General features: G+C 53.0%; 3 protein-coding genes across 4 annotated transcripts in view; 1 reads left to right on the top strand and 2 right to left on the bottom strand.

Annotated features, from left to right (window-relative positions):
• Positions 1-262: 262 nt before the first annotated feature.
• afg3l2 (AFG3-like AAA ATPase 2) lies at positions 263-11,128 on the bottom strand. Its single transcript, XM_079348094.1, has 17 exons — positions 10,893-11,128; positions 10,397-10,496; positions 10,236-10,304; positions 8,525-8,658; positions 8,275-8,427; positions 6,786-6,860; positions 6,484-6,605; positions 6,134-6,407; positions 5,029-5,166; positions 4,757-4,910; positions 3,804-3,911; positions 3,569-3,694; positions 3,368-3,478; positions 3,172-3,287; positions 2,460-2,660; positions 2,188-2,382; positions 263-925 (listed from the first exon to the last, which is right to left on the bottom strand). Exons 1-17 carry the CDS (start codon positions 10,974-10,976, stop codon positions 686-688), a joined length of 2,400 nt encoding a protein of 799 aa, XP_079204220.1. The 5' UTR covers positions 10,977-11,128; the 3' UTR covers positions 263-685.
• Positions 11,129-12,551: 1,423 nt separating this feature from the next.
• fastk (Fas-activated serine/threonine kinase) lies at positions 12,552-20,466 on the top strand. 2 transcript variants are annotated; one of them, XM_079347451.1, is made up of 12 exons: positions 12,552-12,817; positions 13,185-14,031; positions 14,102-14,420; positions 15,062-15,249; positions 15,668-15,816; positions 15,891-16,107; positions 17,801-17,960; positions 18,256-18,347; positions 18,439-19,135; positions 19,202-19,316; positions 19,413-19,773; positions 19,825-20,466. In XM_079347451.1, the coding sequence occupies exons 2-11, from the start codon at positions 13,227-13,229 to the stop codon at positions 19,497-19,499; spliced, it is 2,829 nt and encodes a 942-aa protein (XP_079203577.1). In that variant the 5' UTR covers positions 12,552-12,817; positions 13,185-13,226; the 3' UTR covers positions 19,500-19,773; positions 19,825-20,466. The 2 variants fall into 2 exon arrangements, with proteins under 2 accessions (XP_079203577.1, XP_079203576.1); XM_079347450.1 differs by having other exon boundaries at positions 19,413-19,794.
• Positions 20,467-20,586: 120 nt separating this feature from the next.
• Positions 20,587-27,636, bottom strand: part of ubtfl (upstream binding transcription factor, like) — a 15,633-nt gene continuing 8,583 nt past the window's right edge. The window contains exons 6-21 of the mRNA XM_079349297.1: positions 27,102-27,257; positions 26,950-27,014; positions 26,754-26,874; positions 26,554-26,664; positions 26,336-26,463; positions 26,122-26,263; positions 24,738-24,779; positions 24,542-24,655; positions 24,275-24,418; positions 24,062-24,190; positions 23,840-23,925; positions 23,289-23,478; positions 23,099-23,146; positions 21,824-21,961; positions 21,630-21,737; positions 20,587-21,057 (exon numbers count right to left, since the gene is read on the bottom strand). Coding sequence (XP_079205423.1) covers positions 20,983-21,057; positions 21,630-21,737; positions 21,824-21,961; positions 23,099-23,146; positions 23,289-23,478; positions 23,840-23,925; positions 24,062-24,190; positions 24,275-24,418; positions 24,542-24,655; positions 24,738-24,779; positions 26,122-26,263; positions 26,336-26,463; positions 26,554-26,664; positions 26,754-26,874; positions 26,950-27,014; positions 27,102-27,257 — 1,797 coding nt within the window. The 3' untranslated portion in view covers positions 20,587-20,982. The remainder of the gene's footprint in view (positions 21,058-21,629; positions 21,738-21,823; positions 21,962-23,098; positions 23,147-23,288; positions 23,479-23,839; positions 23,926-24,061; positions 24,191-24,274; positions 24,419-24,541; positions 24,656-24,737; positions 24,780-26,121; positions 26,264-26,335; positions 26,464-26,553; positions 26,665-26,753; positions 26,875-26,949; positions 27,015-27,101; positions 27,258-27,636) is intronic.

Raw genomic sequence — 27,636 nt, 5'->3', positions numbered from 1 at the left:
CAGAGGACAGGAGCTGACAGGAAGTGACCAGAGACAGAGCACAGGTGCTGACAGGAAGTGACCAGAGACAGAGCACAGGTGCTGACAGGAAGTGACCAGAGACAGAGCACAGGTGCTGACAGGAAGTGACCAGAGACAGAGTACAGGTGCTGACAGGAAGTGACCAGAGACAGAGCACAGGTGCTGACAGGAAGTGACCAGAGACAGAGGACAGGAGCTGACAGGAAGTGACCAGAGACAGAGTACAGGTGCTGACAGGAAGTGACCAGAGACAGAGTACTTTATTGTTATAATTTGAGTAAACATATTGTCATCACCATCCTGCACATCGTCTTTGTCTCTGCGAGCCGTTTAAATAAAGATTTCACTGAGAGGTGAGACCGCAGGCTGCCTCTACATGCTAATGTTAGTTTAGCATTTCTGTTCAGCTTGGTAACCATGGTGACGGTGAGGACGAAGATAAATGAAACCCGACACACAGAATAAATAGAACTGAGTCATATAGATCCACAGTCTGGATCCAGAACCTCCAGAACCCTGTTAGTCCCAGGATCTGGACCGGTTCTGATTTATTAGTGTGTGTGTGTGTGTGTGTGTGTGTGTGTGTGTGTGTGTGTGTGTGTGTGTGTGGTTACTGATGGTGAACTATAGAAAGGTCAGTTCCTGTCTTGTCCGTCAGAACGTTCTAGAAGGGCATTCCTCCAGAGATCTGATGAGCCACCTGCTCGTCCTGGCTCTCCTCTTTGTCCTTTCTGTCCTTGTTCCAGTCCTTTAGACCCTCAGGCAGGGACGTGTCCTCGTCCACGCCTCCCGTTCCTTCCACAAAGTCTTCATACGTCGACTTCTCTGCAAACGGACGTTTACCCAGCAGCTCCACCATGTCGCTCTTATCGAGAACCTCCTTCTCCAGCAGACGCAGCGCCACCTGCAGGACAACACAGAACAGGGTCTCAACAGGCTCTGGGAAGGATCCAGAACCAGGATCTGGACTGAAGGTTTGCAGGGCTGGTGCATATCTCAGAACAGAGAGGATTAAGAACACAGCGCACAAGGGAGGAGGAAAGGAGACGAGGGAGGAGGAGGAGGAGACGAGGGAGGAGGAGGAGGAGTGGAGGGAGGAGGAGGAAAGGAGACGAAGGAGGAGGAGGAAAGGAGACGAAGGAGGAGGAGGAGACGAGGGAGGAGGAGGAGGAGGAGGAGGAGTGGAGGGAGGAGGAAAGGAGACGAGGGGAGACGAGGGAGGAGGAGGAGGAGTGGAGGGAGGAGGAGGAAAGGAGACGAAGGAGGAGGAGGAAAGGAGACGAAGGAGGAGGAGGAGACGAGGGAGGAGGAGGAGGAGGAGGAGTGGAGGGAGCAGGAAAGGAGACGAGGGAGGAGGAGTGGAGGGAGGAGGAGGAGTGGAGGGAGGAGGAGTGGAGGGAGCAGGTAAGGAGACGAGGGGAGACGAGGGAGGAGGAGGAAAGGAGACGAAGGAGGAGGAGGAGACGAGGGAGGAGGAGGAGGAGGAGGAGGAGTGGAGGGAGGAGGAAAGGAGACGAGGGGAGACGAGGGAGGAGGAGGAGGAGTGGAGGGAGGAGGAGGAAAGGAGACGAAGGAGGAGGAGGAAAGGAGACGAAGGAGGAGGAGGAGACGAGGGAGGAGGAGGAGGAGGAGGAGTGGAGGGAGGAGGAAAGGAGACGAGGGGAGACGAGGGAGGAGGAGGAGGAGGAGTGGAGGGAGCAGGAAAGGAGACGAGGGAGGAGGAGTGGAGGGAGGAGGAGGAGTGGAGGGAGGAGGAGGAGTGGAGGGAGGAGGAGTGGAGGGAGCAGGTAAGGAGACGAGGGAGGAGGAGGAGGAGGAGTGGAGGGAGCAGGGAAGGAGACGAGGGGAGACGAGGGAGGAGGAGTGGAGGGAGGAGGAGTGGTGGGAGGAGGAGTGGAGGGAGGAGGAGGAGTGGAGGGAGGAGGAGGAGTGGTGGGAGGAGGAGTGGAGGGAGGAGGAGTGGAGGGAGGAGGAGTGGTGGGAGGAGGAAAGGAGACGAGGGAGGAGGAGGAGGAGGAAAGGAGACGGGGGGAGACGAGGGAGGAGGAGGAGGAGGAAAGGAGACGGGGGGAGACGAGGGAGGAGGAGGAGGAGGAAAGGAGACGGGGGGAGACGAGGGAGGAGCAGGATCATGATGAATCTAGAAGGTTCTCTGCAGTCTCCTACCTTCTCCACCTCGGCCTTCTTGTCACTGAGCAGCTGGTGGGTTCTCTGGTACGCCTCGCTGATCAGACCTCGGACCTCGGAGTCGATGAGACGAGCCGTGGCCTCGCTGTATGGTTTCTCCAGAACCATCTCACCCTGCCGAGGGAGGTCGAAGGACACCTGACCCACCTTGGCGTTCATCCCGAACTGAACGATCTGCAGCAGAAGAAGCAGGAGGTCAGAGAAGAGTCAACCCTGAGAGAGGGGGAGGAGTCTGAGTGCAACAGACTGACCTGTGCGTAGGCGCTCTGTGTGACCTTTCGAAGGTCGTCCTGCGCTCCGGTGGTGATCCGTCCAAAGAAGATCTCTTCTGAGACCCGACCACCAAGAGTCATACACATGCGGTCCAGCAGCTGCTCTTTGGTGTACAGGTACTGCTCTTTGGGCAGGTACTGGGCGTAACCCAGACCCTTTCCTCTGGGGATGATCGACACCTGCACAGGTAGCAACAGCTGTCACACCTGGCTGCACACGGCTTCATCATGTCACAACATTTATACTGCATCATCAGGTGCAGTATATATATATGACCAGAGGGGGGCAGTGTAGAGTCAGGTGCAGTATAAATATGACCAGAGGGGGCAGTGTAGAGTCAGGTGCAGTATAAATATGAACAGAGGGGGCAGTGTAGAGTCAGGTGCAGTATAAATATGACCAGAGGGGGCAGTGTAGAGTCAGGTGCAGTATAAATATGAACAGAGGGGGCAGTGTAGAGTCAGGTGCAGTATAAATATGAACAGAGGGGGCAGTGTAGAGTCAGGTGCAGTATAAATATGAACAGAGGGGGCAGTGTAGAGTCAGGTGCAGTATAAATATGAACAGAGGGGGCAGTGTAGAGTCAGGTGCAGTATAAATATGAACAGAGGGGGCAGTGTAGAGTCAGGTGCAGTATAAATATGAACAGAGGGGGCACTGTAGAGTCAGGTAAACATGAGTGGGCGTGACCTTTAGCAGCGGGTCGGCGTGCTCCAGGAACCAACCAGCAATGGCATGACCAGCTTCGTGATAGGCCACTGTCTTCTTCTCCTCCGGCTGCAGCACCTGAGTCTTCTTCTCCAGACCTGGAACACAAACAGGTAGTGAACGCTAGAATGATTCCATTTTTGTTGCCATGGTAACAAACAAATCAAAGGCCTCTCACCTCCGATGACCCTCTCGATTGCCTGCTCAAAATGCTTCTGGTTGATGGCGTCTGAGAGGTGGCGAGCAGCGATCAGAGCAGCCTCGTTACACACGTTGGCGATGTCTGCGCCTGTCAGACAGAGCACAGGGAGAAGAAACCAAAAAGGTCATACAGGAGGAGGAGCGTCTGTTTGGGGGGAGAACATCTGTCAGTGTTTACCTGAGAATCCAGGTGTGAGAGCCGCCATCTTTTTTGCCAGAGCGTCTCTGTCTAGCTCTGTTTCCAGCTTCAGAGGACGCAGGTGAACTTTAAAGATGGACGCTCGACCTTTGATGTCAGGATGACCTGACACAGCAGAACACAGAGTCAGACAGAAGCAATCGATTGTCAACGTGTTTTCTGATCCTCCTGTTGGTGTCTGAGTCTCTCTGGTCTAAAGCATGAACAGACTCACCCACGTAAATCTGTCTGTCAAAGCGTCCAGGTCTCATCAGAGCCGGGTCCAGGATGTCGGGCCTGTTGGTTCCTGCCAGAACCACCACGTTTGTGGCCGTGTTGAAGCCTGAAAAGCACAGAGAGGAGTGACCTCTGACGTTAGAATCAGCCTGAGAGCCAATCACACGTTAGAATCAGCCTGAGAGCCAATCACACGTTAGAATCAGCCTGAGAGCCAATCACACGTTAGAATCAGCCTGAGAGCCAATCACACGTTAGAATCAGCCTGAGAGCCAATCACACGTCAGAATCAGTCTGAGAGCCAATCACACGTTTGAATCAGTCTGAGAGCCAATCACATGTTTGAATCAGTCTGAGAGCCAATCACACGTTAGAATCAGCCTGAGAGCCAATCACATGTTAGAATCAGTCTGAGAGCCAATCACACGTTAGAATCAGCCTGAGAGCCAATCACACGTTAGAATCAGTCTGAGAGCCAATCACACGTTAGAATCAGTCTGAGAGCCAATCACATGTTAGAATCAGTCTGAGAGCCAATCACACGTTAGAATCAGTCTGAGAGCCAATCACACGTTTGAATCAGTCTGAGAGCCAATCACACGTTAGAATCAGTCTGAGAGCCAATCACATGTTAGAATCAGTCTGAGAGCCAATCACACGTTAGAATCAGCCTGAGAGCCAATCACACGTTAGAATCAGCCTGAGAGCCAATCACACGTTAGAATCAGTCTGAGAGCCAATCACATGTTTGAATCAGTCTGAGAGCCAATCACACGTTAGAATCAGCCTGAGAGCCAATCACATGTTAGAATCAGTCTGAGAGCCAATCACATGTTTGAATCAGTCTGAGAGCCAATCACATGTTAGAATCAGTCTGAGAGCCAATCACACGTTAGAATCAGCCTGAGAGCCAATCAAGAACGTCTCCATCAGAGCGGGCGGCGTCCTCACCGTCCATCTCCACCAGCAGCTGGTTCAGTGTGTTCTCCTGCTCGCTCTGACCCCCAAAGTTTCCTCGCCCTCGTTTCCGTCCCACCGCGTCGATCTCATCGATGAACAGGATGCAGGGAGCATTCTTCCTCGCCATGACAAACAGATCTCTCACCTGCACACAGGAAGTCAAATCATCATGGAGCTGTGTGTGTGTGTGTGTGTGTGTGTGTGTGTGTGTGTGTGTGTGTGTGTGTGTGTGTGTGTGTGTGTGTGTGTGTGTGTGCACTCACCCTGGCAGGGCCGACGCCCACAAACATCTCCAGGAACTCAGAGCCGTTCACGGTGATGAACGGCACGTTGGCCTCGCCGGCCGTCGCTTTGGCGAGCAGCGTCTTTCCTGTTCCTGGAGGACCCGTCAGTATGGCTCCCTACACACACACACACACGTCACTCAGGCCCCGCCCTCACCTGTGTCACTCAGGGCCCCGCCCTCACCCGTGTCACTCAGGCCCCGCCCTCACCCGTCTCACTCAGGCCCCGCCCTCACCCGTGTCACTCAGGCCCCGCCCTCACCCGTGTCACTCAGGCCCCGCCCTCACCCGTGTCACTCAGGCCCCGCCCTCACCCGTGTCACTCAGGGCCCGCCCTCACCCGTGTCACTCAGGCCCCGCCCTCACCCGTGTCACTCAGGGCCCGCCCTCACCCATCTCACTCAGGCCCCACCCTCGCCTATGTCACTCAGGCCCCACCCTCACCTGTGTCACTCAGGCCCCGCCCTCACCTGTGTCACTCAGGCCCCGCCCTCACCCGTCTCACTCAGGCCCCGCCCTCACCTGTGTCACTCAGGCCCCGCCCTCACCCATCTCACTCAGGCCCCACCCTCACCCGTCTCACTCAGGCCCCGCCCTCACCCATCTCACTCAGGCCCCACCCTCACCTGTGTCACTCAGGCCCCGCCCTCACCCATCTCACTCAGGCCCCACCCTCACCTGTGTCACTCAGGCCCCGCCCTCACCCATCTCACTCAGGCCCCACCCTCACCTGTGTCACTCAGGCCCCGCCCTCACCTGTGTCACTCAGGCCCCACCCTCACCTATGTCACTCAGGCCCCGCCCTCACCCGTCTCACCCAGGCCCCGCCCTCACCTGTCTCACTCAGGCCCCGCCCTCACCCGTCTCACTCAGGCCCCGCCCTCACCCGTCTCACTCAGGCCCGCCCTCACCCGTCTCACCCGTGTCACTCAGGCCCCGCCCTCACCCGTGTCACTCAGGCCCCGCCCTCACCGTCTCACTCAGGCCCCGCCCTCACCCGTCTCACTCAGGCCCCGCCCTCACCCGTCTCACCCGTCTCACTCAGGCCCCGCCCTCACCCGTCTCACTCAGGCCCCGCCCTCACCTTGGGGATCTTGGCGCCCAGGTCCTCGTACTGTTTGGGGTTCTTCAGGAAGTTGACGAACTCCATGATCTCGAGCTTCGCCTCCTCGCAGCCCGCCACGTCTTTGAACTTCACGTCGATTTCATCTTTTAGGATCTTGGCCGTGGTCTCGCTGACGCTGAACAGCCCTCCCATCCCCCGGCCCGGACGGCCCGTCCCGGCAGGACCTCGCCGCAGCATGAACAGCAGGAAGCCAATGATGAGCACGGTGGGGAGCATGCTCAGTAGGAAGGTTCTGTACAGAAGGAAGAAGGTTAAAAACCCAGAGAGGGGCGGGGCCTGAGAGGGGCGGGGCCTGAGACGTGACTCACCCGTCGCTCTCCGTGGAATAAACCACGGGCACTCTGTTCTCGCCCTCGATGCCGAGCTCGTACTGGACCGTCTCCAGGTTCCGCTCAAACGTGTCCACGCTGCCGATGTTGAACCACACGTACTACACACACACACACACACACACACACACACACACACACACACACACACACACACACACACACACACACACACACACACACACACACACACACACACACACACACACACACACACACACACACTCTCAGTCTGCTGCTTCGTTCATTACACACATTTCTGAGGACCAATCAGAACTCACCCCGTCGCTCTGCGTCTTCCCCGGAGAGAACACGACTTTAACGTAACGCTTGTTCACCACCTCCAGGCGCTCCACCTGAAACAAACACGTGGTCATCAGGCCGTGGTCGTCCTTCACGCCGTCACGCTTCCTCTCCATCTGTCTACACGTGGTTAACATGAAGGGCGAGGAGCCCGTTAACCACAGACTGGAGCGTGCTGCTGGTTCTGACCCGTGTCTATCACACGTGTAGCGTGCTGCTGGTTCTGACCCGTGTAGCGTGCTGCTGGTTCTGACCCGTGTAGCGTGCTGCTGGTTCTGACCCGTGTCTATCACACGTGTGGCGTGCTGCTGGTTCTGACCCGTGTCTATCACACGTGTGGCGTGCTGCTGGTTCTGACCCGTGTAGCGTGCTGCTGGTTCTGACCCGTGTAGCGTGCTGCTGGTTCTGACCCGTGTCTATCACACGTGTGGCGTGCTGCTGGTTCTGACCCGTGTCTATCACACGTGTGGCGTGCTGCTGGTTCTGACCCGTGTAGCGTGCTGCTGGTTCTGACCCGTGTAGCGTGCTGCTGGTTCTGACCCGTGTAGCATGCTGCTGGTTCTGACCCATGTAGCGTGCTGCTGGTTCTGACCCGTGTAGCGTGCTGCTGGTTCTGACCCATGTAGCGTGCTGCTGGTTCTGACCCGTGTAGCGTGCTGCTGGTTCTGACCCGTGTCTATCACACGTGTGGCGTGCTGCTGGTTCTGACCCGTGTCTATCACACGTGTGGCGTGCTGCTGGTTCTGACCCGTGTAGCGTACTGCTGGTTCTGACCCGTGTAGCGTGCTGCTGGTTCTGACCCGTGTAGCGTGCTGCGGGTTCTGACCCGTGTCTATCACACATGTGGCGTGCTGCTGGTTCTGACCCGTGTAGCGTGCTGCTGGTTCTGACCCGTGTAGCGTGCTGCTGGTTCTGACCCGTGTCTATCACACGTGTGGCGTGCTGCTGGTTCTGACCCGTGTCTATCACACGTGTGGCGTGCTGCTGGTTCTGACCCGTGTAGCGTGCTGCTGGTTCTGACCCGTGTAGCGTGCTGCTGGTTCTGACCCGTGTAGCGTGCTGCTGGTTCTGACCCGTGTCTATCACACGTGTGGCGTGCTGCTGGTTCTGACCCGTGTCTATCACACGTGTGGCGTGCTGCTGGTTCTGACCCGTGTAGCGTACTGCTGGTTCTGACCCGTGTAGCGTGCTGCTGGTTCTAACCCATGTAGCATGCTGCTGGTTCTGACCCATGTAGCGTGCTGTGGGTTCTGACCCGTGTAGCGTGCTGCTGGTTCTGACCCGTGTAGCGTGCTGCTGGTTCTGACCCGTGTAGCGTGCTGTGGGTTCTGACCCGTGTAGCGTGCTGCTGGTTCTGACCCGTGTAGCATGCTGCGGGTTCTGACCCATGTAGCGTGCTGTGGGTTCTGACCCGTGTAGCGTGCTGCTGGTTCTGACCCGTGTAGCGTGCTGCTGGTTCTGACTCACCACTCCTTTGGACAGGTAGTTGTTGACGAAGTCCTTCCAGGTGACCTCTCGTCCTCCGTCCCTGAAGAACAGGTAGTAGGTGATGGTGGTCCAGAACGCCGCTCCCGTCAGTAAGTACATGCGGAACTCTTTATCGTCCCAGGGAACGTCCCCCTGAAGGACCACAGCCTGAGGTCAGACCCCCGCCTCACACACCTGTCCCACCAGGTGAGCGTGGGCGTGGCTTATTTGTTTCCCCACCAACACTCACCTTCTGTAGACGACTGTACCAGTGTGACTCCTCCCTGCGGCCTCCTCGCTTTCCTCCTCCCCCTCCACCACCGTCTGCCCCGCCCCCTCCACCTGAACCGCCAGAGGCCCTCTGACCGCTGGGGGGTTTGTCCTCTAAACAAACAGAACGATCCACCAATCAGGAGGCTGCGTGTGTCAGCAGGTGTTCAGACTGGTCTGATCCTCAGATAAACAACAATCACACAGAGCCGTCTGTCTGTTCTATCCTGATGGATCTACGTCTCACAGAGCCGTCTGTCTGTTCTATCCTGATGGATCTACGTCTCACAGAGCCGTCTGTCTGTTCTATCCTGATGGATCTACGTCTCACAGAGCCGTCTGTCTGTTCTATCCTGATGGATCTACGTCTCACAGAGCCGTCTGTCTGTTCTATCCTGATGGATCTATGTCTCACAGAGCCGTCTGTCTGTTCTATCCTGATGGATCTATGTCTCACAGAGCCGTCTGTCTGTTCTATCCTGATGGATCTATGTCTCACAGAGCCGTCTGTCTGTTCTATCCTGATGGATCTATGTCTCACAGAGCCGTCTGTCTGTTCTATCCTGATGGATCTATGTCTCACAGAGCCGTCTGTCTGTTCTATCCTGATGGATCTACGTCTCACAGAGCCGTCTGTCTGTTCTATCCTGATGGATCTACGTCTCACAGAGCCGTCTGTCTGTTCTATCCTGATGGATCTACGTCTCACAGAGCCGTCTGTCTGTTCTATCCTGATGGATCTACGTCTCACAGAGCCGTCTGTCTGTTCTATCCTGATGGATCTACGTCTCACAGAGCCGTCTGTCTGTTCTATCCTGATGGATCTACGTCTCACAGAGCCGTCTGTCTGTTCTATCCTGATGGATCTACGTCTCACAGAGCCGTCTGTCTGTTCTATCCTGATGGATCTACGTCTCACAGAGCCGTCTGTCTGTTCTATCCTGATGGATCTATGTCTCACAGAGCCGTCTGTCTGTTCTATCCTGATGGATCTACGTCTCACAGAGCCGTCTGTCTGTTCTATCCTGATGGATCTACGTCTCACAGAGCCGTCTGTCTGTTCTATCCTGATGGATCTATGTCTCACAGAGCTGTCTGTTCTATCCTGATGGATCTACGTCTCACAGAGCCGTCTCTCTGTTCTATCCTGATGGATCTACGTCTCACAGAGCCGTCTGTCTGTTCTATCCTGATGGATCTACGTCTCACAGAGCCGTCTCTCTGTTCTATCCTGATGGATCTACGGCCCTGTTTCCACCGAGCGGTCCGGCTCGGTTCGTCTCGGTACGGCGTGCATTTTGTGGCGTTTCCACAGACTGATCCTGGGAAACAAAGCTGGATTGAGTTGTTGTAATAAAGAGTCACATGACAGTGACAGAGGAGATGACCTGCTGGATGTCTTCTTCGTTGGTTTTGTTTATGTAGCGTTTTTCTCCTTTGTTGAATTTATTAGTTAGCGGTTAGCTGCTAGCTGTTATCATATGATGCTATTTACATAGCGCCTATCCTCATCCGGCTGACACGCCGCCTACCAAATAGGGCACGGGTGGCTGTGGAAACACAAACCGTACCGAGCCGTACCAAACTGTACCGAGCCGTACCGAGCCGTACTGATCCGTACCGGACTGTACTGATCCGTACTGATCCGTACCGGACTGCCGAGTGGAAACGGGGCTTTAATATCTTCATACCTTTGGTTGTTGCTTCAGCTTCTGGGTTTTTTGGAGTTTTCTGACTTTCAGGAAAATATTTCTCAAAGCCTGGAAAAGCAGAGGTCACACAGAGGTCAGACAGAGGTCACACAGGGGTTAAAGGTCAGCCTTGATGTTCACACACACACACACACACACACCTTTAGGAGGTCTCGAGCTCAGTCTCCTGTATGCACCCAGCAGGTCCCTGAGCAGGCTCCGCCCACTAACCACCTGTCCCGCCACATTGGAACACGGCACCTGGACACAGGTTTCAGCCAATCAGCAACAACAACAACAGTAAAGTAGAACGTAGACTGCAGTACCCATTTTAAACAGCAGGGGTCCTTTATGATGTACTCACACAGACCACGTGATCTGAACTTCACTCATCAATCACCTTTCATACACCTGTTTGTTCCTTTAGCTTTGCTTGTTGCTATGGTAACACAGGCGTTATCTACATCAGAATGTATCACAGGTGAGGAGGGGATCAGTAATAACAACAGGACCCTGCTCTACGTCACATGAGCCAATGACGTCACACAGGTGCATTGGCCTGTCAGCTGTGTGCGGGTCACAGAGGACTCTGTTCGGGCTTGTTTTGGCCGCTGTCCCGGTTAGCACTGTTAGCATGTTAGCATGGTGTCCACCTACCTGCCTGGCCGGAGTCACGGAGGACAGCAGCGGGCGGAACATGCTCGTGCAGCCCGCCGACAGCCGCAGGTAGCGGTGAGCCATCCTCACAGGAGACACACACACCTGAGCCCACGAACACACACACACACACAGCCTCTAAACAGCCGTCAAGTTCAACACGACTGTTCTGTAATCACACCGCTCCGCCATCTTTACTGCAGCGTCTTCTTCTTCTTCTGACATGACGGCAGGCTGCACGTGACGCGGCGTAATGCTGCCCTCCTGCGGCAGGTACGAGCATTTATTCATCTGGGCTTCAAGTGTCTGACAGGCTGGTTAAAATAAAGGTCACCGCCTGGTCAACAGGGAAGAGCCTCCCATTGGATCATGGCTGCATGGGTGATGACGTTTCAGGAGGCGTTGAACCTGGGGCCACATGGTCTGTTTCAGAAGGGTCCTAAAACTGGGTCATTATCCATCCATCCGGGCCGGGTCACGGGGGGCCCAGACTTCCCTCGCCACAGACACTTCCTGCAGCTCTCGGGTTGGGTTTGACTTGCTCAGGTTCAAGCACCTTGTATTCCCAGGTGGTCTCCCATCCAAGTACTGCCCAAGCCCGACCCTGCTTAGCTTCCGAGATCGGGCGCGTTCAGGGTGGTATGGCCGTAAGACAAAAAAATTATTTAAAACTTTATTGTTAAAAACTGGAAGGACAAACGTCTTCGAGGGAGAGCCGTGGTCATGATCAGTGAAATCAAATGGTAAAAAAAAACAGTGGAACTCAGGGCGATGTGACCTTTAGTAACCTTTATTACACAGGTGTGACCTTTAGTAACCTTTATTACACAGGTGTGTGACCTTTAGTAACCTTTATTACACAGGTGTGACCTTCAGTAACCTTTATTACACAGGTGTGACCTTTAGTAACCTTTATTACACAGGTGTGACCTTTAGTAACCTTTATTACACAGGTGTGACCTTTAGTAACCTTTATTACACAGGTGTGACCTTCAGTAACCTTTATTACACAGGTGTGTGACCTTTAGTAACCTTTATTACACAGGTGTGTGACCTTCAGTAACCTTTATTACACAGGTGTGTGACCTTCAGTAACCTTTATTACACAGGTGTGACCTTTAGTAACCTTTATTACACAGGTGTGACCTTTAGTAACCTTTATTACACAGGTGTGTGACCTTTAGTAACCTTTATTACACAGGTGTGACCTTTAGTAACCTTTATTACACAGGTGTGACCTTTAGTAACCTTTATTACACAGGTGTGTGACCTTTAGTAACCTTTATTACACAGGTGTGACCTTTAGTAACCTTTATTACACAGGTGTGACCTTTAGTAACCTTTATTACACAGGTGTGACCTTTAGTAACCTTTATTACACAGGTGTGACCTTTAGTAACCTTTATTACACAGGTGTGACCTTTAGTAACCTTTATTACACAGGTGTGACCTTTAGTAACCTAATAATATAAAGCTTTATCGCAGACACATACATATTAAATAGCGCGGCGCTGTACAGTCCAACATTAGACCTGAATGTAGATCTAGACTATAAAGAGGTGTAGATCTAGACTATATAGAGCTGCTGCACGTGGAGCAGGATCTCAGCTTGTCTGAATAATGTTAATCATCCTAAATGTTGAAAACACACCTGTGAGGTGTTTCAGTGAAGTTCATCAGTGAGGGATCCTCCAGTCCACACGGTGGCGCTATCAGGTGATGAAGGACAGAAGAAGAAGAGCAGCAGCAGCAGACAGGGGGCGCTGTCGGACTGCAGGTGCATGCCGGGAGCAGCAGGATGGAGTCTGCGGGCTGTGTGGAGGAATGAAGCGGCTAAACGAGCACTGTCAGCCCGCTGAACACGCACCGTGAGCGGCCTCAGGAGTGTGAGCAGAGCGGAGCCGCGGCCGGTACTGAGCGATGAGGTAACACCGAGCACCGGCGGCTTTACCCGGGTTAAAGACGAGTTAACTACTCGGTAATAACCAGGTTAACCGACAGAATCATGCTAACATGCTAACAGCTTAGCTTTGGTTAGCTCAGTTTAGATCTGAAGCTAACATGCTAACTCTATTAGCCTCACGGTCTGTGACATTGATTACTGTTAGCTGCTAACTGCTAACTGACAGCTAGCTGCCCGGCCAACTGGACTGACATGTATGACGTCACCAACTCGATCTATCGATGAGGTGTGCGCGTGTGGTTAATAAAGGTAGATTGTGGGTGGAGTCAAACCCTGACCCTTTATAAGCTCCTGATGATGATGATGATGATCTTCTTCTTCTTCTGCAGGAGTTCTGAGTTGTTGCCTCCAGGCGGCTGGGCTGTTGGACTATGCTCTGTTTGTCCACTGGGTGGCGCCTCCTGAGCCAAGCTCGCCGCCTCCCTCCTTGCCCGCCCTGCCCCGCCCCTAAGTCTGCTGCCATGTACACCCCACGCCTCTACAACACCACGGGGGGAGGAGGGGGAGGAGGAAGCGGGGTTAAACAAGGGCGGAGGGCGGGGCTAGCCATGCTTGAGGCCCCCCATGCGCCTCATCCCCACCTCCCCCACCCCGCCCCCCCTTCCCCCGCCTACTCGCTGTATCAGGGTCGCCCTGACGCCCATCGAGGAGCGCACTTCCACCACCACTACCACCCCCATCCTCACCCCCAGCCGCACCCTGCCCACCTAGCCCCTCCCCCTCTGACAGCCCACTACCAGCACCATGCCCACTTCCACACATATGGAGGGGTTGCTCCTCCTGGAGGGGGCGTGGCCAGCAGCAGCAAGAAGAAAACGTGGAACTTCATCCACGAAAAGATGAGCTATGACACGTTCTTCACCATGAAGCGCCTGATCGAGCGCTCGCGGCGCCCCGATGAGGTGCTGCGCTGGGTCACCCAGAACCCGGCCAAGATCTCCCACAACCACTACCCTGTGGCCCTGCAGAAGATCGGACAGCTGCTGCAGGCCCCGCCCCCTTCGCGGGACGGCGGGGACGACACTGAGGTGGTCGCAGGAGGAGCGGACGGCGGGGAAAGGCGTCAGATTCTGGAGCATCAGGACTTTCAGACGCTCTGCAACGCCATCGTCAACGACTGCGCCAAGTTTGACAACTTCAGCATCGTCAACTGTCTGTACGCCGTGGCGGCGCTCGGTGAGTCCACGCGGGTCTCAGTGAGGTCACAAACACGTCAGGTGTGATGTCATCACGTCTCTCTCCACAGGTCTGCCCAGTGACTCTCAGGTGGTCCAGGTGTTGGAGGCGGAGTCTCAGTCCAGGCTGAACCAGTTTAACCAGAAGGACGTGTCCATGGTGTTCAGCTCCAGCATGAAGCTCCACCCGGGCAGCCAGCACGCCCTCACCGAGGCGTGCCTCGCCGGCCTCGAGAAGAACCTGGAGAGAGAGCGCCACCCGCAGACGCTCTTCCTCTTACTGTCCTACTACAGACTCAAGTGGCGCTCTCTCCAGCCGCAGGACGCCGCTGCAGGGGGCGTGGCCAGTAACAGCCCTCCTCCAAACCCTGAGCAGCTGCTCGCCAACAGGTGACCCACGCTTTCAATCCATGACATCACACGCCTGCCGCGGCGTGACAGAGACGTGTGGTCAGTTAGCGCCCGCTGTCCGTCACATGGCGGGCACGCTTCTGTCCGCCATCATTCTCAGCTCGTTCTCAACCAATCAGAGACACAGAACCAATGAGGTGACAGCCGGACGCCGTCTGCTCACAGATGCTGCAACTTTAGGCTCCGCCTCTTTCTGCTGTCATGACCACGGACCACGCAGTCTGCGACGCACCAACACTCATTTCAGCACACACACACACACACACACGAACACACACACACACACACTCTCTCTCTCACACACTCTCACACACACACACACACTCTCTCTCTCACACACTCTCACACACACACACACTCTCTCTCTCACACACTCTCACACACACACACACACACACACACACACATGCGCGGCGCTACCCTCGTAACGTTTAGAGTTGCGTTCGACAGTCTGAACGTGTCTGCAGCTAACAGCAGGTAGCGTGCGCTCTGATAATGGGAGGGGCTTAATGCTGTCACAGGTGTGTCGGGTTAGGGTCTGTTACGGAGTGTGACTCCGCCCTCTAGCGAGGTCACGGGTCAATGGAGCGCTCTGACATCACTGGGTTTGTGTCTCTCAGGAAGATTCTGCGTCTGGTCAAACACACTCTGGCGAGCGTGAGTGGCGTTCGTGACCAGGAGATGGCGTTGCTGGATGAGATGTTGGCGGTGTGCGCTCGGGAGGCGAGCAACAAGAGTCTGGAGTTGATCTTCAGTTCTCACCTGTTCTACCAGAACCGACAGGAGAGGTTCATCAGCAGCCTGGCAGGTGAGCATCATGTGACTGCAGGTAGACTCAGGTGAGCATCATGTGACTGCAGGTAGACTCAGGTGAGCATCATGTGACTACAGGTAGACTCAGGTGAGCATCATGTGACTACAGGTAGACTCAGGTGAGCATCATGTGACTACAGGTAGACTCAGGTGAGCATCATGTGACTGCAGGTAGACTCAGGTGAGCATCATGTGACTGCAGGTAGACTCAGGTGGTCATGTGACCTGTCGCAGACTCAGGTGGTCATGTGACCTGTCGCAGACTCAGGTGGTCATGTGACCTGTCGCAGACTCAGGTGGTCATGTGACCTGTCGTAGACTCAGGTGGTCATGTGACCTGTCGTAGACTCAGGTGGTCATGTGACCTGTCGTAGACTCAGGTGGTCATGTGACCTGTCGTTGCTCTCTCACAGATGAGTTGCCGAAGAAGGTGGACAGCATCACTCCGTACACGATGGCTCTGATTGCTAAATACGTTGCTCGCCATCGCCTGAGAGAGACTCGACTGCTGGACACCATCGCAGACTTCCTGGTGAAGAAGGCGGAGTACCTGGACAGTAAGGTGAGTTTGGGACCGTGGTCATGTGACCTTCAGTCCTCCTCTACCCCCCTTCATGTGTATGTGTGTGTCCTCAGGTGATCCAGAAGCTGGTGTTCCCGTTCAGCAGGATGAGTTACCGTCCGTCCGGGGAGCAGCAGTTCTTCTCTCGTCTCGAGGAAGTTGTTGAGCTGAAGGCGCTCAGCTCGCCGCTCGCCACCGTCAACATCCTCATGTCGCTGTTCCAGCTCGGACACTTCCCCGGCCCTGTACTGCACCGCGTCTTCTCCTCCGCCTTCATCAGCAACGTTACCAGTCAGTACTGAGCAACACAACACGGCTAGCAACACGCAACACAACATGGCTAGCAACCAGCAACACAACACGGCTAGCAACCACCAACACAACACGGCTAACAACCAGCAACACAACACGGCTAACAACGAGCAACATAACATGGCTAACAACGAGCAACACAACACGGCTAGCAACCAGCAACACAACACGGCTAGCAACCAGCAACACAACACGGCTAGCAACCAGCAACACAACACGGCTAGCAACCTGCAACATAACACGGCTAACAACCAGCAACACAACACGGCTAACAACGAGCAACATAACATGGCTAACAACGAGCAACATAACATGGCTAACAACGAGCAACACAACACGGCTAGCAACCAGCAACACAGTATGGCTAGCAACCAGCAACACAATACGGCTAGCAACACGCAACACAACACGGCTAGCAACCAGCAATACAACACGGCTAGCAACATGCAACACAACATGGCTAGCAACATGCAACACAACACGGCTAGCAACCAGCAACACAACACGGCTAGCAACTAGCAACACAACACGGCTAGCAACATGCAACACAACACGGCTAGCAACCAGCAACACAACACGGCTAGCAACCAGCAACACAACACGGCTAGCAACACGCAACACAACACGGCTAGCAACCAGCAACACAACACGGCTAGCAACACGCAACACAACACGGCTAGCAACCAGCAACACAGTATGGCTAGCAACCAGCAACACAATACGGCTAGCAACACGCAACACAACACGGCTAGCAACCAGCAATACAACACGGTTAGCAACATGCAACACAACATGGCTAGCAACATGCAACACAACACAGCTAGCAACCAGCAACACAACACGGCTAGCAACTAGCAACACAACACGGCTAGCAACATGCAACACAACACGGCTAGCAACCAGCAACACAACACGGCTAGCAACCAGCAACACAACACGGCTAGCAACACGCAACACAACACGGCTAGCAACCAGCAACACAACACGGCTAGCAACACGCAACACAACACGGCTAGCAACCAGCAACACAACACGGCTAGCAACCAGCAACACAACACGGCTAGCAACCAGCAACACAACATGGCTAGCAACCCGCAACATAACACGGCTAGCAACCAGCAACACAACACGGCTAGCAACCCGCAACATAACACGGCTAGCAACCAGCAACACAACACGGCTAGCAACCCGCAACATAACACAGCTAACAACCAGCAACACAACACGGCTAGCAACATGCAACACAACACGGCTAGCAACCAGCAACACAACACGGCTAGCAACACGCAACACAACACGGCTAGCAACCAGCAACACAACACGGCTAGCAACACGCAACACAACACGGCTAGCAACACGCAACACAACACGGCTAGCAACACGCAACACAACACGGCTAGCAACCAGCAACACAACACGGCTAGCAACCAGCAACACAACACGGCTAGCAACCAGCAACACAACATGGCTAACAACCAGCAACACAACACGGCTAACAACGAGCAACATAACATGGTTAACAACGAGCAACACAACACGGCTAGCAACCAGCAACACACCACGGCTAGCAACCAGCAACACACCATGGCTAGTAACACGCATTATATTGTTGTGACAGGACGTAGGTCATTAACAGTACCAGGTGTGTTGTTTTGACTCCGCCCCCTCACAGACAGCCCGTACGCTCTGATCGTGAGGCGGTACCTGTCTCTGCTGGATGCTGCCGTGGAGCTGGAGTTCAGGGACTACAATGGACCACGACTGCAGGACGCCCACAAGGTGCTGATGTTTGACCACGCCTTGACTGCTGATGAGGTCAACCGCAAGTACAGGTAGAACACCCAACCCTGGATTCATGCAGGTTCAGTCTGGGTTGAACTGGTCCTGGTGCAGGTTCAGTCTGGGTTGAACTGGTCCTGGTGTAGGTTCAGTCTGGGTTGAACTGGTCCTGGTGCAGGTTCAGTCTGGGTTGAACTGGTCCTGGTGCAGGTTCAGTCTGGGTTGAACTGGTCTTGGTGCAGGTTCAGTCTGGGTTGAACTGGTCCTGGTGCAGGTTCAGTCTGGGTTGAACTGGTCCTGGTGCAGGTTCAGTCTGGGTTGAACTGGTCCTGGTGTCCTTTCTGTCAGTTATAAAGGTCTGGTGGCCGAGGCTCTGAGACAACTGGTGGGAGAACACAACTACAAACAGGACGAAGTCCTGGCACCCGGGTACTACACAGGTAACCACTGAGGGTTCAGTGACTCGTTATTTGGTTGTTTGAGTGTCTGGTTAGTTGTTTGTTGACTAGTTGTTGGTTGCCTTGTCTGCAGACTTTGTGTTGTGGATCGACAGTTCTGGTCGGGTTCTGCCCATCAGGACTGGAGGTGGTTTATCTCTGAGCGTCGCCCCCCCGTCCTGCGTGGCACCGAAGCCTGCCGATGGCCCGGTTGCCATGATGACCTCAGAGTTCCAGAAGTTTTCTCCGTTTGCTGCTCTGGTGGACGAGGCCGAGCAGCCAGGTCAGGGGGGCGAGGCCATGGGGGTGACCATAGAGCCCAGATCCTTCCTGCCCCACCACATCCGCAGCAACACGGGTGCCGCAGCAGCTCCCGGGCCCCAGCGCCTGGGTAGTAATGGGGGCCCCCTGGACTACGGTCCCTACTACGGCCCCCCTGCAGAGTTCTACTCGGGTCTGCCCAAGGAGCATTCTCTGGAGAGCCAGGACAGCTCCACACTCAGCAGCCCCCCTTCCGACAGCCTGGCACAGCCGGGGGCCCCAGGACCTGCAGGGGCGCCAGCACCGGACTCACTCTTCCAGTTTTCCATTGGAAAGATCCTCGAGGACAAGGGGGGGGCAGGGACCCAGGGGGGCAAGGGGATAGACTGCGAGCTGCCCGGATTCTACGAGGGAGCCACATACCCAGAGGGGCCTGGAGACGACAGAGAGCCCCCCTCACCCCCACAGCTCCAACCCCCTGAAAGGACAGAAGCCGACGACCCCCCCACAGAACAGAGGTCCATCAGGAGGTGAGTCAGGCTTAGTATCAGCAAACCGGATTAATCAGAACCAGGACTCACTGTGCGTCTCTGCAGGGTCATCATGTCCGTCAACGACAAGTGGCACTACTGCCACAACTCTGAGGTCCTGGTGGGCTCCAGGGCCATGAGGGACCGCCACCTGAGGCTGCTGGGATACCTCATCTTACAGGTCAGACCCCGACCCCGTGTTGCTGTGTGCGAGGTCAGAGGTCACGTGTCTTTACCGCCTGTTTACGTGACCTGTTGTCTTCTTGTCCCCTCTCAGCTGCCGTACCACGAGCTGGAGAAGCTGAACGGCATCGAGGACGTGAAGCAGTACCTGCACAAGAAGCTTCTGGACCTCCCTCTATGACCCTGTGTGTGTGTGTGTGTGTGTGTGTGTGTGTGTGTGTGTGTGTGTGTGTGAGAGAATCATGTTTATTGGGCTGAACATCCTGTCAGTCCAACATGAGGGCAGAGAGCGACGTGTGTTCAGTCTGCTCTCAGCCAACACTAAATAATTTAAACCAAATGATTGACAGGTAGTGAGAGATGATTGACAGGTAGTGAGAGATGATTGACAGGTAGTGAGAGATGATTGACAGGTAGTGAGAGATGATTGACAGGTAGTGAGAGATGATTGACAGGTAGTGAGAGATGATTGACAGGTGTAGAGTCAGGTGTATCTGAGCGTACAGGTGGAGTTATCAGTCTGCTGTTTCTAAATCAGATCCATCATTTCTCTAACAATGAAGATCCCGACCCTGGTCCAGTCCAGTCCCGACCCTGGTCCAGTCCCGACCCTGGTCCAGTCCTGACCCTGGTCCAGTCCCGTGTGGTCCTCTGATATGAGTTCACTGCAGCTCTTTTAGAAGCTGTGCTGAAATGTCTCCTTGTTCTTTGAACGCACGCGATTTGTAGTCCCTGAACGTCTCATTGCTGAACGGAGGCTGCGATCTGATTGGTCGCTATGTGGATGAACAAACTTTATTTTATTTTATTTTTTGGAGGGGGGGGGGTGCGTGGGGTGGAATCTCTTTTTATAAAGTTTGGTAACCATGGTAACAAAGATGATGCATGTGTGGAACTGTTTTTCTTTTTCTGGCATCACTGTTTTCTAAACTGAGCTGAGAGCAGGGGCTGATGGGTTCTGTAGTCCAATCTGTAAGGGGGGGGGGGGGGGGGGTTACCATGGTAACAGGGCGTGCGCGTGCCAAAGGCCAGAAGGGTTAATGTGGGGCGAAAGTTCAGATTATTTATTTGTGTATCAGGTGGAAAGAAGAAAGTTTGTTTATATTCTAAAAATATATTAAATCAAATAAAAGCTGAAATAATGCAAATGGTTTGTTTACTTTTTTTGGGGGGGGGGGGAGGGGGGGGTGATGATGTCACAGTGAGGTCACAGTGAGGTGTTGCTGTGATGTCATGGTGTGTTTAATCGTCACATCAGACCACAAACATGAGAAAAAAAAGTGCTTTTATTTGTTTATAGTTTTCTCCGGCAGGCAGCTGATTGGAGGCTGAACACTGGCTCCTCCCATAACGGTAACACTGCCAATAGGCCCCGCCCCTCCCCCTGCCTGTCAATCTGTACAACTGCACCCCGTCATCAACCCACAGAAATAAAACAGTCTCCACCCGTCTGAAATGTCAATCAGATAAAAACCAACAAACACTATAAAAAACAAACAAGTAACAAAACGCTCGTCCAGGCTCCGCCTCTTTAAGACGGGAGGTGGGAGGGGCAAGAGTGAGCGCAGTGTGACTTCACTTCTTATTGGTCTGCCATGTTGATTGGCACATGAGGAGGCGTGGCCTGCACAGCCTTTCCTCTCCAATGAGGTGAAGGGGTGGGGCTAGTCAGAATCCGAGTCGCTGGATTCTTCAGAGGAAGACTGATCTTCATCATCCTCGTCATCCTCGTCCTCGTTCTAAGAAAAACAAAAGTGAAGTTTAAAGGAATTCTCATTGGTTCGTAAGAGCACTGCAGGCCCCGCCCACTAAAGTACAAGATTCTTATGGTGCGTTTTCCTCAAACCTAACTTTGGACAAACACTTCACTGATCTTCCTCGCTGCATTAAAACATTGAAGCCAGAAGAACGACAGCGTGGAGCGTTGGACTGTCCGAGCAGCACCTGAATGCAGCATTATTTACATGTGTGTGTTCCCTGCATGTCAGCTCGTAGAGATGACCACAAACATCATCTTTCTCCACACAGCCTGTTAGCTTAGCTTCCAAGCCACATGGCAGACAGTGAAGTCCCGCCCACTGATCTGTGATAGGTCTGTAGCTTCAGCGGTCAAAAACCCTGCTATCCAATCACGTGAGCGGCTCCTTTTCAGAAAATAAACATGGAGCTTTCCCGTCTCTGGGGAAATGAGGGCGGGACGCTCGAGCAGGTGTCTCAGTATGATGATGTTATTTAAGGGCTCATTTTGAAAGGATTGAGAATCCTTAAAGCCACCCGAAGTGAACAGGTTAGGGTTAAGGTTAAACTTCACCTCATCATCTTCATCGTCATCCTCGCTGTCAGTGGATCCTGACGTCTCGTCATCTTCGTCAGAGTCTGACGAGTCGCTCTTCTCCTCGTCAGAGTCCGACATGTCCTGCTGCAGGACGAACAGACCAGGCGTCAGGTATTACACCTTAAACCATTCTTCTTCATGTTACCGTGACCATGTGTGCTGTGTGTTACCTTTGCGCGGTACGCCATGGCCCGCTTGGCCACCCCAACAGTCTGTGCGACGGCTCTCGAGCTCGCCGCCTTCCCCTTCGCCGTCACTCGGACTTTAGCTCCAGGACTGCTGCGGACTTTAGCGGTGCTGCGACGTTTCTGAAGAACAAACAAACAAACATGGACAAATCAGGGTACATGCTAACGTTACGTTAGCTTAAAGATGGGGGAATCTCATCTTCACAAACGGTTAGCTTAATGCTACCCCCCCAGTAGTACTTAGACTTTGTTCAGGCTGCTAACCAAATCTGATCAGAATCCGATCTAACTGATTGACGATCCACAATAGGCCCGAAATATGCTCAATGTTAGATACGCAGCCGACAACGCAGGAGACGCACTTGCGTACCTGGCGTTGGCGGATACAACTACGCGTCCGCAAGTTGTAGTATCGTCAGTCCCGCTAGAGGCGCTCGTGGGCTTAATATATACAGTCGCTGGTTTCTATGGTTTCCCCGGACGTTTGGCGGTTGACGAGCGTTTTTTTAAAAAGGACGGAACAGGACACGATGTTTGAGGAGCGTTTGATGGCCTCTATTGGCCGTTGGTGGGGTAGTTAGTGTAGCACTAGGATTGCTGTGATTGAATGTAAACAACAAACCGACGTTTTCCGGCCCACACAAACGGTAGACACACCGAGCTCTATTTGGCAGCCTGCCCCCTACAGGAGGCCTCCGGTAAGACACGTATGTTACGTTTGGACTTTGCGAGTCATGATTGGATACGAGCTGAGTCATGATTGGAAACGAGCTGAGTCATGATTGGAAACGAGCTGAGTCATGATTGGAAACGAGCTGAGTCATGATTGGAAACGAGCTGAGTCATGATTGGAAACGAGCTGAGTCATGATTGGAAACAGGCTGAGTCATGATTGGAAACGAGCCGAGTCATGATTGGAAACGAGCTGAGTCATGATTGGAAACGAGCTGAGTCATGATTGGATACGAGCCGAGTCATGATTGGATACGAGCCGAGTCATGATTGGATACGAGCTGAGTCATGATTGGATACGAGCTGAGTCATGATTGGATACGAGCTGAGTCATGATTGGAAACGAGCCGAGTCATGATTGGAAACAGGCTGAGTCATGAACAGGCTGAGTCATGATTGGAAACGAGCCGAGTCATGATTGGATACGAGCTGAGTCATGATTGGAAACGAGCTGAGTCATGATTGGAAACGAGCCGAGTCATGATTGGATGGATGAGCAGCATGGTTTAAAGAGAACAGACTCACCGAGGTCGAGAACTCTTTGTAGACGGCTCGATTCTGCGGAGACAGCGACTGAAGACAAAAACAGAAGACAGCATGTTTGATGTGTCATTTAGAGCACGGGGGACTGAAGACGTCCTCTTCCAGCCTTTTGGACAGAAACTCAGGAAAGTGATGACAGAGTTATCAGGACGACGTGGAGCCAGCAGCTCACCTTGACCCAGGCCTCCAGCTCGGCCTTGTACTCCACCTGCTGCTCCTCCACCTGCTTCTTGTACTTGTCCTTCTGACTCTGGCTCAGTTTGTGCCACCTCTTCCCGATCTCCACCATCCGCTCCTTCAGGCTGAAGTGGTTCAGCTCCCCATTGGTCAGCAGCTCCTGGGAGAACATCTGATAGCCGCTCCTATTGGACGAGTACAGGCGCTGGTTAAGATTCAGACAGGCGTGTAGGAGAGGAAAGACCTGAACACTTCTAAACCAAACTGTGTCATTGGCTGGAGGATTGTGGGCGGTCTCAGATCAGTCGTGGTCATATCTGTGACAGGATCAAAGATGGCCGACAGTATTAGACTTTTTTCTGTCTTACTCGTTTGTTTGATCTGACTCATTGATCCGCTCTTTTTAAACCAACCAATAGAAATACAGCGATGAGCTCAGGCCTTCTTCCCAACACTGACATCACAGTTAACCTCGTCGCCCTCGCCACAACCATCAGTACACACACTGTGATCATGTGACCCTCTTAAAGGAACAGTGTCACTCACACTGGAGGTTTCTTTGGTTCTCCATCAAACTTGGGTTTCCTCTGAGGCTGACCGGCTGCAGGAGTCCTCATCTCCAACAGCTCCCTCTGCAGGACACCGAGAGTCAGTACAACACGCCAGCTTTAAACATGAACGAGCACAGGGAGGAAACATGGCGTCTGCAGCCTTAGCATGTGGGGGGGGGGGGGGGGCTCAGTATGGGAGGGGGCGTGGCTCACTGACCACGGGTTGGTACTGAACCTCGTAACGCTTCTGGTCCTCTGCCGCCTTCTTGATCCACGGGATCTTCTCTTTCTTCTCCATCGACTTCCAGGCCGCCTCCATGCCCGCCTGCGCCTTCCTGCGGTCACTCTGTGAGTCACATGACCAGCAGAGTGTTAACGTGAGTCACCTGCTGCACCCGTGCCCCTCCTTCTCTAAGTGTAGACTGCTCACTCTGTATTTGGCCAGGTAGTCTCCGATCACGCTGTGCTGCCACATCTCCTCCGCTGTTTTGGGCGTCTCTGGAAGCTTCGTCGTCTTCTTCCCATCTCGCCGCTCTTTGGGATTTCCAGCAGGAACCCAGACTTCAGGCTCCGCCTGGGATCAAACAAAATCACAACCCCCGATGGGTGAGTTTACAGGTACTCAGTAACAACCACAGGTGTTCAAAGAAGCACAATAATGGTGCGGACAGATCCTCGTGTCTGAAGAGCGTCACACCTTGACTGAAGGGGATTTGGCTCTATGTGGGCTGGATGCCACGCCCCCTCCTACTTTGCTCCCGCCCAGTTTCTCCTCAGTCATGACTCGGTCTCGTTCCTCCTCCGGGAGACTCTGAAACATGACATGATGAGTCAGAACATCTGATGCTTCAGTCTGCCTGACCTGAAGGCCGATGACTCAGCAGGTGACGTACCTCCAGGAACCTCTGCAGGTCGATGTCGTACTGCTTCTTCCTCTGATCAAACACAAACAAACATGTTAGCCTGTTAGCTTCTTCCTCTGATCAAACACAAACAAACATGTTAGCCTGTTAGCTTCTTCCTCTGATCAAACACAAACAAACATGTTAGCCTGTTAGCTTCTTCCTCTGATCAAACACAAACAAACATGTTAGCCTGTTAGCTTCTTCCTCTGATCAAACACAAACAAACATGTTAGCCTGTTAGCTTCTTCCTCTGATCAAACACAAACAAACATGTTAGCCTGTTAGCTTCTTCCTCTGATCAAACACAAACAAACATGTTAGCCTGTTAGCTTCTTCCTCTGATCAAACACAAACAAACATGTTAGCCTGTTAGCTTCTTCCTCTGATCAAACACAAACAAACATGTTAGCCTGTTAGCTTCTTCCTCTGATCAAACACAAACAAACATGTTAGCCTGTTAGCTTCTTCCTCTGATCAAACACAAACAAACATGTTAGCCTGTTAGCTTCTTCCTCTGATCAAACACAAACAAACATGTTAGCCTGTTAGCTTCTTCCTCTGATCAAACACAAACAAACATGTTAGCCTGTTAGCTTCTTCCTCTGATCAAACACAAACAAACATGTTAGCCTGTTAGCTTCTTCCTCTGATCAAACACAAACAAACATGTTAGCCTGTTAGCTTCTTCCTCTGATCAAACACAAACAAACATGTTAGCCTGTTAGCTTCTTCCTCTGATCAAACACAAACAAACATGTTAGCCTGTTAGCTTCTTCCTCTGATCAAACACAAACAAACATGTTAGCCTGTTAGCTTCTTCCTCTGATCAAACACAAACAAACATGTTAGTCTGTTAGCTTCTTCCTCTGATCAAACACAAACAAACATGTTAGCCTGTTAGCTTCTTCCTCTGATCAAACACAAACAAACATGTTAGCCTGTTAGCTTCTTCCTCTGATCAAACACAAACAAACATGTTAGCCTGTTAGCTTCTTCCTCTGATCAAACACAAACAAACATGTTAGCCTGTTAGCTTCTTCCTCTGATCAAACACAAACAAACATGTTAGCCTGTTAGCTTCTTCCTCTGATCAAACACAAACATGTTAGCCTGTTAGCTTCTTCCTCTGAGCAAACGCAAACAAACATGTTAGCCTGTTAGCTTCTTCCTCTGATCAAACACAAACATGTTAGCCTGTTAGCTTCTTCCTCTGATCAAACACAAACATGTTAGCCTGTTAGCTTCTTCCTCTGAGCAAACACAAACAAACATGTTAGCCTGTTAGCTTCTTCCTCTGATCAAACACAAACATGTTAGCCTGTTAGCTTCTTCCTCTGATCAAACACAAACATGTTAGCCTGTTAGCACTGACCTGCTCGCAGCGTTTCTGAAACATGTCCTTCTCTTTCTGCGTCATCATCTTCCACTGTTTACTGCACAGAACCATCCGCTCCGTGCTCGGGACGTCCTTCATGTTCACCATCAGCTCCGCACAGTACAAAGAGTACCCGTTACTAGCACAACACATGGATTAGCACCTGCACCGTAGCACCATTAGCATCATTAGCATAGCCTGGAGGACTTACGGTGGAGGTTTTGTCGGCCGTCCGTCAAACTTGTCCTTGAGCTGTCGCTCAGCTTTAGTGAGGACGGAGCGAACGTGTTCCTCCGAGTTCGAGTCAGGATGAGCCTCGTGATAGGCTCTCATACTGCCCTACACACACACACACACACACACACACACAGTTAGTTTGACCCTTGACCTCTGACTGCAGGCTGTGTATTTGATGGGACAGGTTCGTACCGCGTAGTCTTTCTGCAGCTCCAGGGCCTTACTGATCCACTTGAGTCTCCTCTTGTCAGTGAGCTGAGACCACTGTCTCCTCAGAGCCTCCTTCAGCTCCTTCTGACTCACCTGCACACACACACACACACACACACACACATTTAGATCTGACTCACACACACGTTTAGATGTGTGTGTGTGTGTGTGTGTGTGTGTACCTCCGGGTGCAGCTTCATGTAGGCCTTCTTCTCGTGGTTGTACCACAGCTGTTGGGGGGTTTTGGGTTTCTCGGGCAGGTCGGACTTCTTCCTCTCCTCGATGAGCTCAGGATGATCCTCCCTGCAGGTAAGCTAACGTTAGCAACATGCTGAAGCCATGCTAACAGGTGAACAGGTGAGGGAGTGCTGGACTCACTTGAATCGGGCCATGTTCTTCTCAAACTCCTCCTTCTCTCTCTGAAACTCGCTGATGTATTTTTGCTGCATGAAGAGAGAGACAGGGTTTAACATGTGGGCGGAGCCACAGGGTGCTGACATACATGAAGGTTTGGGGGGGGGGGTGCAGACCTTCTTCTTCTCGGGCAGCTCCTTGTACTTCTTGGACAGGATCTTGGTCAGGTCCAGGTTGCTCATCTCAGGGTGGATTTTGGCGTATTTGGCTCGTTTCTCCATGAAGAAGCGAAAGTACGGCGTCAGAGGTTTTTTAGGGAAGTCTGGATGAGTCTGATTGGACGAGAGAGGGAATCAGATAACACACACACACTGATCACACACACACACACACACACACACACTGATCACACACACACACACACACACTGATCACACACACACTGATCACACACACACTGATCTCTCACACACACAGATCACACACACACACACACACACACACTGATCACACACACACACACACACACACACACTGATCACACACACACACACTGATCACACACACACACACACACACACTGATCACACACACACACACACTGATCACACACACACACACACACACACACTGATCACACACACACACACTGATCACACACACACACACACACACACTGATCACACACACACACACACACTGATCACACAC

Source organism: Symphodus melops (assembly GCF_947650265.1).
Source record: "Symphodus melops genome assembly, chromosome: 7".
Lineage (NCBI taxonomy): Eukaryota > Metazoa > Chordata > Actinopteri > Labriformes > Labridae > Symphodus > Symphodus melops.
This window is presented reverse-complemented; position numbering and strand designations above follow the sequence as displayed.